This window comes from Astyanax mexicanus, chromosome 20 (genome assembly GCF_023375975.1).
Source record: "Astyanax mexicanus isolate ESR-SI-001 chromosome 20, AstMex3_surface, whole genome shotgun sequence".
NCBI classification, from domain to species: Eukaryota; Metazoa; Chordata; class Actinopteri; order Characiformes; family Acestrorhamphidae; genus Astyanax; species Astyanax mexicanus.
This window is the reverse complement of record NC_064427.1, coordinates 32,649,635-32,668,686: the sequence shown is the minus strand read 5'-3', so window position 1 is coordinate 32,668,686 and position 19,052 is coordinate 32,649,635. Positions and strand designations below refer to the sequence as shown.

The window sequence follows — 19,052 nt, the reverse complement described above, 5'->3', positions numbered from 1 at the left end:
TCTGACACCTAGCGTTCAAACTTTGAATCTCACATTATAAAAACCTGCTTAACAGCGGGCCAACTTTCATTCTATTTTTAAAATACCTCGTGGGCCGCTCCAAAAAAGGAAACGGGCCGCAAATGGCCCGCGGGCCGTAGTTTGGACACCCCTGCTCTAGTTGAAAGATCGTAATCACTAAAAAGTACTCAATTACAAGCCATGACTACAGCAATCTAATGTTTCTAAAGGTCAAGTAGCGTGAACCTGCCATTAAAAAACACACATTTTATTGTCTCCATCCACACTCGTCTTTTCAATAGAATCTTTTTAAATCGATGGTCAAATCATCCACTTTTGTTTTGCTACATTTTCAAGCCCCTCTATGTTTGCTTGTACTTAACTATCGATTTCATTAGAAGGTTATCTAAGCCCGTTGCAGTTAAGCTAAGCTAAGCAAGTTGCTTGTTTCCAATTAAAACTATGTAGAGAAATCGCCCAGCCATTAGCTTGAGGTCAACATTACTGAAAAGCTTCTCCAACCTCTGAGCAGAAGCTACAAAGGAACACATTTGTGGGCTGTGCTGAAACAGGCCGAGTGAAACCGCTCGCATAAAAGATCCTTCAGGGAGCCGAAGAGGTGCTTCTATAAAGCAGCGGTTCTCCATATTGATCCTGAAGTACCTCTGCTATAGGTTACATGCAGTGCAGAGTTTTCATGTTTTCTGATACAACCGGTTCACCTCACACTGAAAAAAGTGTGACAATCCTGTCATTGATTCAAAGTGCATTTTTATGTTGGTCTAATGAAAAACTTGTTTTTCTCAGTTTGCCTGAAAGCAAATACAATCCCTATTAAAACGTTGACTTAAAATAAATAATTTAACTCAAATAATATTTTTACTTAACTTCAGATGTTATGACATCATCACATCAGATTACTCCCTCTGCAGTTTTTCTGTCAGTCAATCTCACACTCTTCCCGTTGGTTCCTGTTACAGTTACACACTACAGTTACAGTTACTGCACAGTAATACTGCTTTTCTCTGGTAAATTAAGGAATGAAAGCCTGAATAGAAACTGTATAAAGTGTGTCCAGCTTCAGTTGTTGCTTAATATTTGAATATTAAGTAATTTTGAGTTATTCTTACATCATTTAATAGGTTTCATACTTGTGAGCAGAGACTGTAAAAAAGATGGACGCCGTGTCGCCGTTCCCATTCATTCAATGAAAATGAAGCCAAAATCTTCCGCCATGTTTCCGATCCTGACACCCGATTCTGCGCAGTAGAGACCAGAGGAGGGGGAAAGACTGTGGAGAGACAGCCTACTCATTTAAATAACCCCGCCCCTGAGGGCTACCTCGAGGTCACAGGCTGCAGAGCGGGGCAGAGCTGACTGTCTGTTATTGGTCCCGCCCATAACCAGCCCTTTTACAATAACCACACCTTTTTCGAATAGAGCTGAACAACGTTTTAAAAAACGAATTCTGTGGGGATATAAAAATTTGACAATATAAGCAGAGGTTACACTAGCTGCTGCGTTTAAATAATGGAGGTAGAAGTACAGTATATAAGAAAAAAACGTGATTGAATGTTGTCTGTTTTGCCATTGAAACCTATGGGGATGTGTGGGGTTACACAGCTTTCTGCAGCCGAACAGCAGGGGGCGCCCGACCTGTGGTGGCTTCACTTTTGAGAGACGATGCTCTGTCCAGCTATATACAGTCTATGCTTGTGACTAAATAAAATATGTAAATATATAATGCATCTTGAATGAAAAAGAAATGACAAAAAGTTTATTAAATTAACAGAGTTAAAATGATATATTTAGTTTATTCAAAGGTAAAACTATACATGGCTGTAATAAATAATAGGTTTTCCAGATAAAAAAAAGGATATTTATCATAAATAATCTTTTTTCTTCGTTTTAAAGAACTTTTGGTACTTGGGTTAAATAATATATTGGATGATTTTAAATAAAAATTTTACATTCTCACTAAATCATAAATATATTTTGATAAAAACCTATATATTAAGGTGTGACAAATTAGAGTATTTTTTTTTTTTAGGTTGGTCCAAAGTATCTTTTTTTAAGTGCAGGATGTTCTTGTTATTTGCATCATTTTGTGTTTTTTAAGAACACAGTGTGTTCAATGTGGATGCAGTTTTTTAGGTTTCAGTTTCCAGTCTTAACAAAACCAGCAGCACAGCTGATTGCACATTTTCCTGCTGGAAAATGAAATCCACATCTCTATAAAAGTTGTTATCCGCAGAGGGAAGCATGAAGTGCTGTAAGATTTTCTGGGAAAACAAAACTGCACTTTAGACTTGATAATAAAACACAGTGGATCAACACCAGCAGATCACATGTCTCTCCAAACCACAGTGGATTGTTGAAACTTCACACTAGACCTCGAGCAGTTTGGACTGTGTGTCTCTCCACTCTTCCTCCAGACTCTGGTCTCTTGATTTACAAATGAAATGCAAAATTTACTGATGATCAGTGATGGTTTAGAGACAACTGACAACTTTTATGGAGATGGGGATTTCAGTTTCCAGCAGGACTTGGCAAACTGCCCACACTACCAAAAGTACCAATTGATTTTATGTAATATTTTGATTTTCTGAGACACTGATTTTTGGGTTTTCATTGGCTGTAAGCCATAATCACCAACAATCAAATAAAAAAAAAAGCCAAATCAGTTTGTGTGTGATACATCTATATAATATATGAGTTTTACATTTTGAATTCTGAATTACTGAAATTAAGTAACTTTTTTAAAGGATATTCTTTATATGTATATATATATATATGTTTGTTTTTTTTGATGCACCTGTATTTACATTAACCTGCATTTTGAAAAAAAAAAAAGCACTGTGCAATGACACATTCTCACCAGAGAGGTCTCTAAATCCCCAAATCCACAAAAATTACAGACTGTCACTTTAATCAGTTGGTTTCTTGTGCTTCTGATCCTCTGACGAAGATTTCACACCCCTGTATATTTAAAATGTGCATACAAAAAAATCACGTATAGCACCTTTAAAAGCATACACTGGGCTTCAATTTGTTGTTGATCTGTTTATTATCTTTAGCCGTCAGGTTGCTGCTGTATTATGTGCGCGAAGTCCCGCTCTGATTGCAAGGTTGATTTTGTGTGCGCTCACAATCTACCACCACCACACTCCAAGAATTACAATTAGGCCGGCGAAAGTGTTCTATTTAGATACAACATTTTATTATTGTAAGTCTTAAATATGAACACACAATCTCCATAAAGAAAAAGAAAAAACATATGAAGCAACAATTCCTTTACATTACAGGGAGTTTGAACAGAATTGTACTGGCTCCTCTCCTGGAAATCGTATCGTAAAAGAGGAGCGATGCACTTTTTGTTCTTGTTCTTGTTTTTGTGTGTGTGTGTGTGTGTTTTTTTTATTCTCAAAGGTGACAGTTGATTACAGTTTGATGCTCTTGTTGAAACAGGTATCAGGTATTTTGCACCAACTCAGCCCGTTGTAAAGGTGTGGATTCTGGCCATGTACAGACAAGCACAACTCCTCTGCTGAAGATAACGCTAGAACCCGTCTTCTTCCGTCATCAAACAAACCGCTCTGTTCCATAAAATCGGTCGGAAATCATAAATCCAGTAGACGAAGCTCACGGTCCAAAACACGTACCACAAACAGCCCAAAAGAGTGGGTGCAATTCAAGTTCAGAAATTAGGGATATGATATGAAATTTGTATGGAAAGGTAGAAAGGTGGTGTGGGGGAGGGGTCATGCTCTCATTTATAGTTTAGTTTTTTTCTGTTTTTTTGTTGTTTGGATTTGGAATTTGAATTGGAACTCTATTGCACCTACCCTTTATATATATATATATATATATATATATATATATATATATATATATATATATATATATATATATATATATATATGGCTGTGAGCTCAATGCCCAAACGAAAAAAAAAAAGAGAAAATATTCAGAAAATAAAAAAAATTAAAAAATCCCAAAAATCTGTAATTATGTTTACAGTACATCTTCATAGGTAACCACATACAAAACTCTCTGCCAGACGGCAGCACAGACGCCATAACCCATCAAATTTAATTACAACCTTGTGCTTCAGTTCCACCACTATGGATGGTAGTAATGTTTGTGTGTGTGTGTCTATTCTCTGGGATTTTATATATATATATATATATATATATATATATATATATATATATATAATAACATATACTGTCATGTTCTCATCCTGTTCTGTGTCTGTCTCCTGTCTGTGTTTTTCCTGCCCTTCTGTTTATTTGCTTCCACCTGTGTTCATTTGTAGCTCCGTCCCCTCATTACCTGTCCCCAGGTGTTTCCTGTTTCCTGTCCCCTCCATGTGCATATAAGCTCCTGTGTTTTCAGTGTTAGTTTGTTGGTTCCTGCACGTTTCACGTGTTAGGCTGTAGTTCTTTCTTTGTTTTTAGTTCTAAATGTGTTCTGTGTTTATTCTAGTTTCCCTGTTTGTTTATTTATCTAGATTTGTGTTTTTCTGTTAATAAAAAACACTTGCATTTGCGACCGCCTCCGTGTCTCCCTTGCAGCACATCCTGACAGAGGAACCAAGCAACTAACACTGAAAAGACAAGGGCTTTAATACACATGAAGGGAACAGGAGGAAACAGGAAACATCTGAGAGCAGGTAATGAGGGGGTGGAGCTACGAATGAACACAGAGATGGCCATGCGCCAAGAAAGGTATATAAACAAACAGAAAGGCACGAAAAACACAGAGACAGACAAGCGAGACACAGAACAGGATGAGAACGTGACAAATACACAGAAGTTGGGATGTTGTGTAAAACATAATAAAAGCAGAATACAATGATTTGCAAATCATTTTCCACCTATATTCAATTGAATACGCTACAAAAAATAATATATTTAATGTTCAAACAGATAAATATTCACTTTTTAATTTGATGCAGCAACAAGTTTAAAAAAAGTTGGTACAGGATCAAGTTTAGCTTCCCTTTTAACAACACTCAAGAAGTGTTTGGGAAATAATTGTTGGACACTAATTGTTGAAGCTTTGTAGGTGGAACTCTTTCCCACTTTTCTGTTGTCATATTTTTAATATTAGGTCTGGACTGCAGGCAGGCCAGTCTAGCACCCGCACTCTTTTACTATTGTAAGACGTGCAGAATGTGGCTCTGCATTGTCTTGCTGAAATCAGCGGGATGTTCCTAAAAAACATGTTACTTTGATGGCAGCATATGCTGCTCTAGAAACCTGGATGTCCCTTTCAGCATTAATGGTGCCTTCACAGATGTACCATCAAAGACGCTGCTCTTTAACTGTGCACTGATAACAATCTGGATGGTCCTTATCCTCTTTGGCCCAGAGGACACGACGTACATTATTTCCAAAAACAATGTGAAACATGGACTCCTCAGACTATAGGACACTTTGATGGTATTATGGACTGTAGGTGATGATATCTGTAAATTCCTTGCAGTTGCATGTTGAGAAATGTTGTTCTTGAACTGTTGCACTATTGGCTTATGCAGTTGTTCACAAAGTGGTGAATCTCGCACAATCCTTGCCTGTGAAGGGATGCTCCCTTTACACCCAATCATGACACTCATCTGCTTCTAAATAACTTTCACACAGGCATTTTTTTGTTTGTTTTTGTTTTGGAGCATTTCTCAGTCTTTAATCGCACCCGGTCCCAATTTATTTGAAACATATTGCAGCATTTAATTTAAAATGAGCAAATATTTGGAAAAACCAATAAAGTTTATCTGTTTGAACATCTTTAAATATCTTGTCTTTCATGACACTCACTTGCTTTTATTTAAACTTTTTACCTATGGAATGTTGCAGACAGTTTTTATTTTTATTTATTTTTTTAATATATATTTTTTAGCATTTCTCAAATTTCCCAGTCTTTTGTTGCCCCTGTCCCAACGTCTTTGAAATGTGTTGCTGCATAAAATTCAAAACGTGTAAATATTTGGAAAAAAACAATAAAGTTCAGTTCGAACATCTTTAAATATCTTGTCTTTGTAGTGTATTCAGTTGAATATAGGTTAAATATGTTTGCAAATCAAAGTACATTGTCCCAACATCATTTGATTTGGGGTTGTGTATATTATATATACACATGTATATATTTCATTATATTTCATCTCTATCTGATTGGATTTAGTCAGTTCAGTTGTTGGATGGTTGGAATTGTGTGGATGAATTTTGTATAAATCCTGACATTCAGGATTACAGCGATGATTATGATTATGATGACTACACTATGACAGTATGATTATTTTTTTTTGTCTAATCAATGGTTGTCTCTGAGGTATGTGGACTGAGAAAAATGAAAAAAAAAATGGCCTTCATCCAATCAAAAATATGTATATATCATCAATAAAATAAAATAAAATAAAATAATAAATGATGAAAATAAAAAACAGATGCTCGAGTAGTCCATAACAATTGTGGCCTGTAATAATGATAACTCATCAAATTAAAGGAATGTCGAGATATCGATCGAGAGTGATGATGCATAGAGACAGAGACAAAGACAGGCAATTACGCCTAGCACATCTCGCCCGGTGAAACATGCGTGAAGCACACTATTTAACGTCCGATTTTTTTTGTGTGTGTGTTTTTTTTCTCTTTACAATGACAGATTAATGACACTCTATTTTAGACGTTATTTCTTATTTTCTTAATGCAAAAACTCATAAATAAATTACACAAACTCCAAACCAGAGGAGCAACTTAAAATAGAAAAAAGTCTGTTGCATTGTATTAAACTGGTTCACAATTTTAGTAAAAACAGGTGCATATTTTTCCCTTTTGTACATATTATTATATGCATATAGACAAGAGAAGAGAACTCAGTAGTCGTGATGAGTCGTATATGTATATATGGGAATAGGGAGTTCAGGACCACCGAATAGTCAGAGAGCAAATCAAAAGTAACTCAAAGAAAAATATATATTTATATATATATATATATTAAAATATTAAAATCATTATAATGTATATGGACGCATTGCTTAAGATACCGGCATGGTCGTAAAACCAAGACGTTTAACAGTAAAATTAATAGTATAGTATCTCAAACTATCACTCTCAAATTTTACATGATGATACAACAGCTGAAAAAAAACAATCATAATCAACGAGTGTTAGCTGATAACTGATCACTGATAGCTGATAGTTCTTTGGGCTTTCTCAATCAGTGGAATGGCAATGTGCTCCTTTACCCCAAAGCCCTACGATGTCAGCCCTAGTCCATAAAACTCCGTAAAACTGGTGGATTTTGTGGACTCTGGACAGAGCGTGGTAGATTGTGGATTGTGGACGGGATTTTGGATGGATGCATCATTGCTTTATCAATAATATTATAAGATTAATAAGAAAAAACTGTAACACTCTGGATTCTGGGTTTAATTCATGTTACATTTAAATGTCTAAATGTCAAATCAACAAAAGTAATGTAAAGCAAAAAAATGAATTAATCTCTGTTTGACTAAATTAACAACTCAAATTAAAAGCATTAGGAGATGAGTTTTCTTCTTTTTAATGAACCTGCAGCATATCCCCACTTAGCTTTTATGCTAAACATACAAAAAAAACAATGTTACACATATCATTTGTAGTATTTGTAATTACCACAAAAACAACCCAAGAAAACAAAACAAAACAAAAAGAAAACAACAAAAAGAAAATCTGCTTCTCTCCTCATTAATATATATATATCTTTATTTCTAAAAAAAAAATCACAAGCATAAATTCCCATAAGATTCCCCATAAGATTTTACTGAAAATTAAAAAAAAAGAAAAAAAAGAAAAACTTGTCATCATGCTGTGAAGCATGATAACGTAAGGAATTGTACAATGACTTTGAATTTACTACATTTACTGACATTAACTTCTTGAGGTAATTCACCGACGTGACATTCCACTAAAAAAGGAGGCAAATGTGAACATCCTTCTTTATCCCTTCTTCACCACTTCATTCCCTTGGATTTTCAGATAACTCATCAATTATTATATGAATTGTTTGAAATTTGTATAAGCTTTTTTTTTAAGTACATTTAGCAATCTTTTATTTAGATAACAAAGCTACAGTAATACAGAAATCATTTAATACAGCTCTGGAAAAAAAAAATAAGACACCACTTCAGTTTCTGAATCAGTTTCTCGGATTTTGCTATTTATAGTTATATGTTTGAATAAAATTATTGTTGTTGTTTTATTCTATAAACTACAGACAACCTTTCTTCCAAAGTTCAGAAATCAATATTTGGTGGAATAACTCTGGTTTTTAATCACACCTGGTTTTCATGCATCTTGGCGTCATGTTCTCATCCACTAGTCTTACACACTGCTTTTGGATAACTTTATGCTGCTTTACTCCTGGCGCAAAAATTCAATCAGTTCAGTTTGGTTTGATGGCTTGTGATCATCCGTCTTTCTCTTGATTATATTCCAGAGGTTTTCAATTTGATAAAATAAAGAAAATACATCATTTTTAAGTGGTCTCTTATTTTTTTTCCCCAGAGCTGTATTTGAATATACGCATATTAGATATATAGCATATCTATTCACTTAGACAAGCCTCACCTCAACTGGCTTACTGTCTAGGACTAGGACTAGAGAAATGCTGACGTATCGGTGGGGCAACAAAACAAATAAATAGTAATAAAATAAATCTCAATTAATACAAAGAAGAAGAAAAAAACAAATCCAACACGTAATTCGACATACTTGATTATTTGATATCAAAACAAAAAAAAAAAAAAGGAGGAGGAGTGGGGAATCCCATGCACGCTCGGTACTCCGTGCTCTCGTTGGCGGCTGCAGGTGTTGTTGATATGAGTAGTGAGGAGAGAGAGATGAGGCTGTGTCTTCCTGAAACCTCTTCACCATCAAAACTTGAGCAGCAGCTGCAGGGCGACGATGAGGAGCAGGCTGATGGGCGTGTACGTTCCCGATGTGCCGCTGTTGCCGTCTTGCACTGCGCCGGGTCCTAAACAACACCCACAGTACAGAATGTAGAGGTGTACACTGAGAATCGTCAATAAATAATTACTTATTTACAATTATATATAAATATATACATATATTTAAAGAGGTACACTGAGTTCCCAGTTCAGACAATATACACACCTACCTACTCACCTACCTACCAACGTATCTACCCACCATACCTCCTACCCACACTCACTCACTCACTGGCAAAGTGTATGAGGAAAACATATCATATTATTTGCACTATATATAAGGCGCACCGTATTTTAAGGCGCACTATCAATGAACATCTATTTTCTGGCCTATTTTCATACATAAGGGGCACCAGATTATAAGATGCATTTTGAAAGACACTATAAGGCACTTCTAATTCTAATGCAGCAGGTCTCGCTGCCTGTAGCTAACTAAGTTAGTAAGTAAGTAAAGCTAAGCTAAGTAAACAAAACAAAACAAAACTGTAATAAAAGAAATACTTTATTTGAAAGTCAAACAAACACTGGATGTTAATCTACACCGATTTCTCTCCTGACAAACTGTTTATTTGGGTGAGTAAAGTGCTTTCGTTTATATACAGTAAGCTTAGATTCCATAATTTCTCTAGTACTAAGGCTGGGGCATTAGCATTAGCCGCTAATGCCGTCTGACAGCGCTACACTGAGGAATCCTGAGTGCTTTGGTAAGCCAGAGTGATATTAGGTAACTGTTTGTCCAACGTAGCTTGCTTGTTTTAACATGATAAATGCGCACGCTACAGTCTGATATACTCGTCTCTGAACAGTGAAAGAGCTAGCTAGTTCGCGGATAATGCTAATGCTGCTCCAAGAGTGCTAGCCGGGGTTAGCAGCAGGCTACAGGCAGATAATATTCACCTCTGAACAAAGGAATAGCGGAGTAGCTTAATAATACCTGTTTAATACCTGACTGGTAACATTATACACAAGGCACACTGGATTAAAAGTAAATATGGTACTGTGTGTACAAACACAATGTGCTGGCTTACAATTACTAGCTGTGGTGCATTTGTCGATGCACCACGGCTGCGGATTATAAGATGCATTTTAAAAGACACTATGAGGCACTTCTAATTCTAATGCAGCAGGTCTCCCTGCCTGTAGCTAACTAAGTTAAGTAAAGCTAAGCCAAGTGAACAAAAATACTTTCTTTTAAAGTCAAACAAACACTGGATGTTAATCTACAGCGATTTCTCTCCTGACAAACTGTTTATTTGGGTGAGTAAAATGCTTCCGTTTATATACAGTAAGCTTAGATTCCCCAATTTCTCTAGTACCAAGGCTGGGGCATTAGCATTAGCCGCTAATGCCATCCGACAGCGCTACACTGAGGAATCCTGAGTGCTTTGGTAAGCCAGAGTGATATTAGCTAGCGGTTTGTCCCATGTGGCAGTGAAAGAGCTAGCTAGTTCGCGGATAATGCTAATGCTGCTCTAAGAGTGCTAGCTGGGGTTAGCAGCAGGCTACAGGCCGATAATATTCACCTCTGAACAAAGGAATAGCAGTTAGCGGCTAATGCTAATGCTACTTAAACTACATAACGCCGTACTTCAGCAGAGTAGCTTAATAATACATGATTAATACCTGACTGGTAACATTATACACAAGGCACACTGGATTAAAAGTAAATATGGTACTGTGTGTACAAACACAATGTGCTGTGGTGCATTTGTCGATGCATGAATAGATAAAAAAAATATAATAATATATATACATATATATAAATAAAGAACCACCACAGGAAGACCACCACTGACCAGTGACAGTGTTGCTTCTCATCCTCATTCTTATTCAAAGTGAAAAGCTAGTGTGTGCCACGCTGGTACAAGCGTACGAGGAGGGGGGTTTTAAACACCTCACTGTCACCTGCTGGGAGAAGAACCAAAAATACCCAGCCATAAACTGACCACTGATCTGTCATAGGAGCAGAAGCTATAGTTGAGCTATAGTAAGACAGTGTTTAAAGAGACAGTAATGACTTTTAATAATGATATAAATAATGTATAAATAATGATTATAAAAATTAGAAAAAATAAATACATAAAAATGCACCCAAATATGCTACAAAAAAATTATATAATTATAAGGCGCACCGGATTACAATGCGCATTATTAATGACTGTCTATTTTCTGGTCTATTTTTTTCATACATAAGGCGCACCAGATTATAAGGCACAGATCATATGCGACACTAGTAAGGAACAGGGGTGGCACCATGTTTTCTTTCTAATTCAGCAGGTTTATTTGGGTGAGTAAAGCGCTTCTGTTTATTTACAGTCATATATTTCCAGATTTCCACTAAGGCTTGGTGCAGCAGCATTAGCATTAATGGCTAACGGTTCATTCATCCTACGTAGCTTGTTTTAATACGGTAAACATGCAGGCTACAGTTCGAAAAAAAAAAAAATCCTTTGTAACGCTAAACTTAAGCGGAGTGGCTTTATTGCTCTTTTCAACCTGACTAGTAAAATTGATACATAAGGTGCACCGGATTATAAAGCGTACTGACGAATTTTGGGAAAATGTAAGGATTTTAAGTGCTCCTTACAGTGCAAAAAATACAGTACATTAGGATGATGTGGAAAAGTTAAAATAATGCTAAAGCCAAATTATGAAATAAAGCAATGAGACGTCCGGAAAGATGGACAATTTCTTTAGTTTCATTTTTACTGCTTAACAAACATTGTATACACCAGAGTTGTGCATGTTCATATTTTTTGTGAACGCTGCACTGAATGACCGAGAGCCGTTTTCTCTCTCATGCGACTGGACATGCAGCAAAGCTAGAGCCTGTTTGTGGAGAAAATGATGGCAACCCACTAGACAGAGCCCACAAATCCAAAATGAATGGGGGTGAATGAAGCTAAACAGCTAAAAACAAATTAAAAGTAGCAAATATCCACTTGGCCAGGATATCCCTTTAATTTTGGAAAAGGGAATGATGTGTTTTGCAAAATAAAGCAGTAAACAATTTGTAGGCAGTAAAGGCACTAGCATTATTGCTACTGTGAGCTGATTGTGGAGTTACAGTTTCATAACTAGAGTTTAAAAGCTTTATTACTGGAGTTTAATCGTTTTTTTTTAATTGTCTGTAGTCCTAAAACGTTTTGTATTGTTCTGTGTTAAGGAAATGAATCCAAGTTTCAGTATAAAAATCAGTGTGGTATATTATATATTTATTTTGGGAGTAGGAATAATTTTGGACCACTGATGGATGGGTAGAAAGGGGGGGTCTATTGAAAAAGAATAGCAACCTGTTTTATTAAATAAAAACCCAAATGAACATGAACAAGTAAAAAAAAATATGAACATCAACTAGTTAAAAAATATCTTTGAAAGTGAACTAGTTCATTTAAATTAGTATGAACTGAACTTTTAACTAGTTCAAAGACATTTGAGTCAACTGGCACAAAACTGGTATATACAGCTATGAACAGATACAACCCATATGCCAAACATTTTCCCACCATCATATTCTATCTGTACTTCATTAAAACTGTCCAGCTTTTACAAACTAGGATTGGTAAGATGATGAGAGCCATCTACCTTCTCTGAGACAGCAATGCCAATTGTGCTCTCTCAGGGTTTCGATGCTAATGGCAAGCTGCATAACCAGGATTCAAACCAATAATTTCCCGAACATAGTGGCAGCGCTTAGCCTGCTTGATCTTTTGACCCTCCTAAAGTTGAAATTTTAGAGCCAAACTCAAAAAGAGCTCAACTGAAAATCTGTGTCTGCCCTGCACTACTAAAACTGTCTGATAGATAGTCTACGGTTTTGGATCTGCAAACAGCCATAAAATGATAAAACTCTCCATTTTGCTTGTTTAAATTCCACTTCAACATTGTTCTCAAATGTACCAATGTTTTTTTTTGTGTTTTGCACGTAACTTTTTTTGGTAAATGTTGGAACCCTGTGGGTACCAGTGAGTGTGGGTACTAGGTACATGCCTACCAAACTGATGGACTGGCAACTCAGCGTTAAACAGACCTTTTTTTTCGATTTCGTTCTCAATAAACCTTGACTGGGTCAAAATTAATAAATCAATTAATTTGATTAAAACATAAATAAACAAACCTGTTTATTTTTTGTTTACAAGAATGTGTCAGTTGGGTCTACACTTTCAAAAATGAAGGTGTAAAAAATGATTCTTCGAGCGATGCCAAAGAAGAACCACTTCTGGTTTAATAAAAATCTTTAGATCACCTTCTGTAGCACTTTTGATAGTGTAGATTTAAAGCGCTACGCTAGTTATCGTAGTCGTGTTGGTGAGTCAGTCAGAGTCTAACGGTTAATTCTCATTAGCTGTGGGTATTAGGTATTAGGAGTGCTAGTTCAGTTTATTACGAACCTTCCCACAAGTGATAGCACTCAGTGCCTGTTTGCGTTAAAACAGATGAAGTCACTTCTAAAAGAGTAGCAGTCTCCACTAAAAGAGAGATTATATGAAACAAGACACTTAGCAGAGAAAACAGAGGCTATAAAAACCCAACAACACCGTGAGGCATCTCCAAAGCAAACAGTGCGGGGTAAATTGAGTGAGCGCACAAACTGCTCCCCTGCTCGCCGCCCGCCGGTGCTATTAAGCACCCAATTCAGCCTAGATTAGCTGTTGTTCTTGCCGCTCTATTTACCTATTAAGCCAACTTAGATGTCAGAGTATTTCTGGCAGGGTTGCAGTGCTGTGGCGGAACCAGGTCATCAGGCTGAGGCGGCTGGAAGCGCAGGAGCGGCCCGGCTCCGGTGATGAATGCCCATCCAGGGTCTTTAGTGCTCACATTAGGATCATCAAAGCATCTGGTGTCCTCGTACTAGACCTGCTCGACTGTCCCCTCCCCTCCCAAAGCCTCCGCTATCATTACCGCACTGTAACCGCACACCCTTGACCCGTCCACTGCCGTGGGTCAACTGTAATTGCAGTTTGTGATAAACAAGCTAATCAGGCAAGGTGCTTGGTAACGAGATTGCTGACGGGGGGCCAAAGGGGAGGCTTGCTGCGGGGCGGGAGCGACCATCGTCGCACGAGCCGTTCTGGCTGTATAATCACAGGGATTTGAAACGAGACAGCGCCGCGGGCTTCAGAGAACAGGGGGAGAAAAAGTGTCTGGTTTGTCGCTGTGTTAACAGCAGAGAGAGAGCAGGGCGGCCATTCATTTATTCGCCTTTCAATCAGCCTTCCCTGAACCTCCATTCACAGCCGATAATAGAAAAATAACTGTGGCGCTTGAAAAGGGATCACAGTATGACAACTATGCTGACAACGCCAACGAACGAGAAACTTGTATGTAGGGCGAGATTTATCAAAGGATGCGGCTTAAAAGTTTTAAAGTGTTTTTCTAGCGCTCGGATTCACAAAACTGTCTAAAGAAAGAAATTCTAAAATGGATTGTTATTCTTCAAAAATCGTCACTTTTTCGTAATGCATCTCAGTTGGATAGTTGATATGCACTGTTTAATATTTTCTTACCCATCCAATTGTGTCACACTAGTCTCAGAAAGAAAAGCTGAAGGGCTCATTCTGTTACAAATATGAATGGAGCCTTCTGTCTATACTCTGTGTTTTTTGTTTCCGTCGTTTTATTGTTTATGTGCCTGTTCTATGAAAAAGCTCACAGATACAGATGGTATGAAGCAGTACCACTGATCCACTGATGATCGTAGGGCAGCGCAGCCGATAGTTCAAGCAAAACACAACCACTGCCATATGGAAACAACAAAGGAGAATAAGAAAAAGAATAAAAAATGTATGGGCAGACTTTTTTACACTGTTTCTGGTGCTGCCTCTTTTGTCTATTTTGTACGAAGTACATTATCACAACTGCTGTCTTTTTTTTCTTTAAAAAACTCTTTTGACTCTTTGGACTGCCCTAGTGGATCCAGTTCTTAACATCCATGCCAACACAAAGGAGGCATAGAAGTATGCATGTTTGGATTTACATATGAAAGGGGAGAATAAATAAGCCTTTAATTAATTGAATTACTATAATAAATGTCAAATTCAATAGAAAAATAACTGTGTCTGTTGAAAAGGAACTGTGCCGACAACGCCAATGAATGATAAATCTGTATGTCGGGTGAGATTTATGAAAGGATGAGGCTTAGAAGTTTAAAAGGATGCATAGATATGTGCATGTTTTGATTTTCGTATGAAAAGACTTATTTAAATATTTAAATGACTAGAATTAAGGTCTACTTTACAAACTTATAATAACCTTATAACTTATAACTACCTTACAGACTTTTAATTAGGATTTGTTTGTTTTTTTCTTTTCTTTTCAAATTCAAAAATATTATAAGAAAATTAATGATCACAGTTCCCCTAATTGTCACTTCTAGTTCTTGTTTACAAAAAATTTGGTCAATGTGAAATGAGATTCTGTATTTTTCTGTGTTTTGCTATCCACAATAAGAATGCTATTTTTGAAATACCTGCTAAATACACTATGAACTAATTGAATAAAATATTATTAATGTCCAACTTAAAAGAAAAATGAGTGTGACGGTTAAAAAAAAACAGATCACAGTGGGACAACTGTGCTGACAACGCCAATGAACAAGAAGCTTGTATGTAGGACGAGATTTATCAAAGAATGAGGCTAATAAAAGTATTAAAGAGTGTGTGGAAGTGTGTATGTTTTGATTTTGGTACGAAAAGCCCTTTAAATAATGAAATTACTAGAATTATTGTCCAATAAATGTCCTAGTATTTTTAAGACAATGGTTAGGCCTTACTTTTTTTAATTATTATTTTTTCCCCAGAAATACATTTGAGAACGTTATTATGAAGTAAACTTGTTTATGTTACAGTTCTTCATCAGGCTTTTCTTAGAACATCTTTTGTGAATCTGCACAGATTTTAATTAGACATCAAGGACTACATAGAGCACGCGGTGTCAGATTAGCTGTGATTATCTAGTCAGAATCGCTTCAGCGTAACCGTGATGGAAATCTCCCAAAGCGCAAATAATGCTGAAGCAGACACCCATGAAAGGAAGTGCAAGGTAATCGATATTTTATCAGCAGCGCATCAGGAAACAGGGCTGGGCGACAAAAGATGTATTTTATCTAAATCTGCAATCTACAAAGTCAGTTAATTGTTATTACTGCTTTATTATACAAAGTCTGTTCTATTCTCTATGGAACTAAACTTTAGTTTAGTTGAGCCCTGCATTGTGTTATTTACAGTTTAGCACCAATACTGGCAGGGGACCTAAAAACTAATAAATATGACAAACAATATTAGCAGTCCTGCTCTCCCCTGTCCTCTATTCCCTTTATAACGTATTAAATAAAGAGCCGGGATCAGACGAGCGGCCAATTTCCATCTAAACAAACGTTATGCTAAGGCATTATTATACGGAGTGTCTATTAAACTTTTCGCTTTGATGGCTCTCCCAGAATGCCTTCTAATTTCCCCTGGATTTGCTGGGGTTCAGTAGCCTTTCTTTAGGGACGGAGATCCAATTATACCGCCACAGCAGATTATGCTCAATCCTGCAGTCGGATAATTAGAATAATACCAGTTTCTCACAATCAAATTCAAAGTAATTAATGGCTCTCTTGAGAGCACACAGTCATCATTCCCACTCTCACTGTTTTCAATTTAGGTCAGACATTCTGTGATGTGTGAAAAAAACAATATCATTACTGAAGTTTGACAAGGGCAAAAGCTCTGTGCGTGCAAGCTTAACAAGCAATGACATTGGCAGCTCTTACCGGGCATACAGCGTTTAGACTGAACACACAATAAGCTTTTCTACACGTTTCGGTAGAAGTAGCGACAGAGGAAAGAAAAGAAAGAAAAAAAAAAAAAACGACAGAAGAAAATGCCTTATACGACACAGACATGTACTTACACACAGCAGGAGCAGGCATGCATAGCCATGGACCAATGAAGCCATGGCATGGTGCATGTGGGTTAGACGGGAACAAAGAGAAAAGAAAGGAGAAAAGAAAAGACAGAAATAATTTAAGAAAATTAAGCAAAAAAAAACACTGAATGCAGGAGCGCTCACCACCACCCCACACTGATCCACTGGAGGCGAAGCGAGGCAAAGCAAACCGAGCCATCCACGCCATCCCTCCTCCAGCAGCAATATGGACTGTCACTCAAAGTGCTGAATTTATTATCGACATTACCAATTGGATTTCTAAGCTAATAAACCCCTTAATAGGAGTGGCCTGTGGCCCATTTACAACCTGACAATCAGATTCCGTCAGGCAACACAACAATTATATTAGCTCCTCTCGTGTTGAGGAAATTTGCTGTCGCAATCTAGTTGATTGACTGGAGTGTCACCTCCACGGCTTCTCCTCCGTCTCAATGTGGTCGAGATGAAAACGGCAGCATGCATTCATTCGTTCGTTTGTTTAGGAAGCATGCAGAGACAGGCAGGACCGGGGCGAGGGCTAAAACTGCATGCTCATGCTCGGTACTGACCTTGCAATAGTGTCGAGCTAGTGGGTTCAATTACTTCTACATGAGTGAAGAAGAAACAATAAACAATAAAAACTGTGAAAAACGTTGAAACAGTTAAAGAGCCGAAAACCACAAGAAAATGCATGTGCATTCATATACAGTGGAAACAATTCAAGAAGGTCACGGTTATAACACATCAGTAACACCTCAAAGGTGCTTCGTAATACATTTATAAGCACTGAATAATGTACTAGTGCATCCCAAAAAATAGAATATCATTGAAAAGTTACTTCATTACAGTAATTCAGTTTAAAATGTGAAACTCATATATTATATAGATGTATTAAACACAGAGTGATCTATTATAAGCGTTTAAAAAAAGAGAGGATTAATTCAGCAAAAAATAAATGAAAGTTTACTAAAAGAAAGGATTGATTCAGCAAAAATACATTTAGTAAAGTTTACTAAAAGAAAGGATTGATTCACTGAAAATAAATGAAGTAAAGGTTACTAAAAGAAAGGATTGATTCAGTAAAAATTAATTTAGTAAAGTTTACTAAAAGAAATAACTGATTCAGCAAAAATAAATTAAGTAAAGTTTACTAAAAGAAAGATTAATTCAGTAAAAATAAATTAAGTAAAGTTTACTAAAAGAAAGGATTGATTCAGTAAAAATAAATAAAGTAAAGTTTACTAAAAGAAAGGATTGATTCAGCAAAAATAAATAAAGTAAAGTTTACTAAAAGAAAGATTAATTCAGTAAAAATAAATAAAGTAAAGTTTACTAAAAGAAAGGATTGACTGAAGTTCAGTTCACTTTTTTACTCTGTGGAACATTTAAGTCTTGAATACCGAGTTGAAGTTACTTAAATTTATCTGAAATGAAATTTTCGTAAAAAAAGCAAATGCAGAAAGTTGCGAAACTTTTTTTAACGTAATTTTTATGCATCATTTTTTTTCAGTGTAATATCTCATCTTTACTGAGCTTTTATAAAAGCTATAGAGAAATATGTAAAGCTCACCGTATAGAACGATGCTTGTGTTTGCGCTCCCGAGCTTGTTGATGGCGATGCAAGTGTAATTTCCGTAGTCTGCCTCGGACACGTTGAAGAAAGTCAGCTTTGATAAGGCGCCAGAATTCTCGATCTCAATCCCATCAAAGCCGTTGAAGATCCTGCAAAACAAGTCAGCAAATTGAAAGGCTGGAATCAGCGCGGCACGTTCTGCGCTACATCAGAGCTTCTTTTGAAGGCCCGGGTTACGTTTATGACAGCATCGACATTTCCCGGGCGTGGACGGCAGCCGGCCCGGACACATTAAAGAAAGCACCAGAGCTGGGAGGCATTATCATCAGCGGCACCCGCTATTTAATCACGACACCGCTCTGGGACAACTTTCTGACTGACTTCAAAGGCAGTTTGAGTGAACATATTGAGACGCATTCCAGCCAAACGCGCCTTTCGCTCTGAACGCAAAGCGTCTCACTTCCTGTCAGACGTGGCAGGATGTGGCATCAGGAATATGCAGCAGGTAAAATTGGGAGCTTTTAACCTTCTGCAGTGTCTGCTGCACTCAAAGGAACAGAGATATCATGTAACATGCTT

The 19,052-nt window shown here is 36.9% G+C and overlaps 1 protein-coding gene across 1 annotated transcript in view; it reads right to left on the bottom strand.

The window, feature by feature from the left end:
• Positions 1 to 3,198: 3,198 nt before the first annotated feature.
• Positions 3,199 to 19,052, bottom strand: part of ntm (neurotrimin) — a 715,007-nt gene continuing 699,153 nt past the window's right edge. The window contains 3 exon segments of the mRNA XM_049468804.1: positions 3,199 to 9,015; positions 17,470 to 17,505; positions 18,471 to 18,622. Of these exon segments, the coding sequence (XP_049324761.1) occupies positions 8,915 to 9,015; positions 17,470 to 17,505; positions 18,471 to 18,622 (289 nt within the window). The 3' untranslated portion in view covers positions 3,199 to 8,914.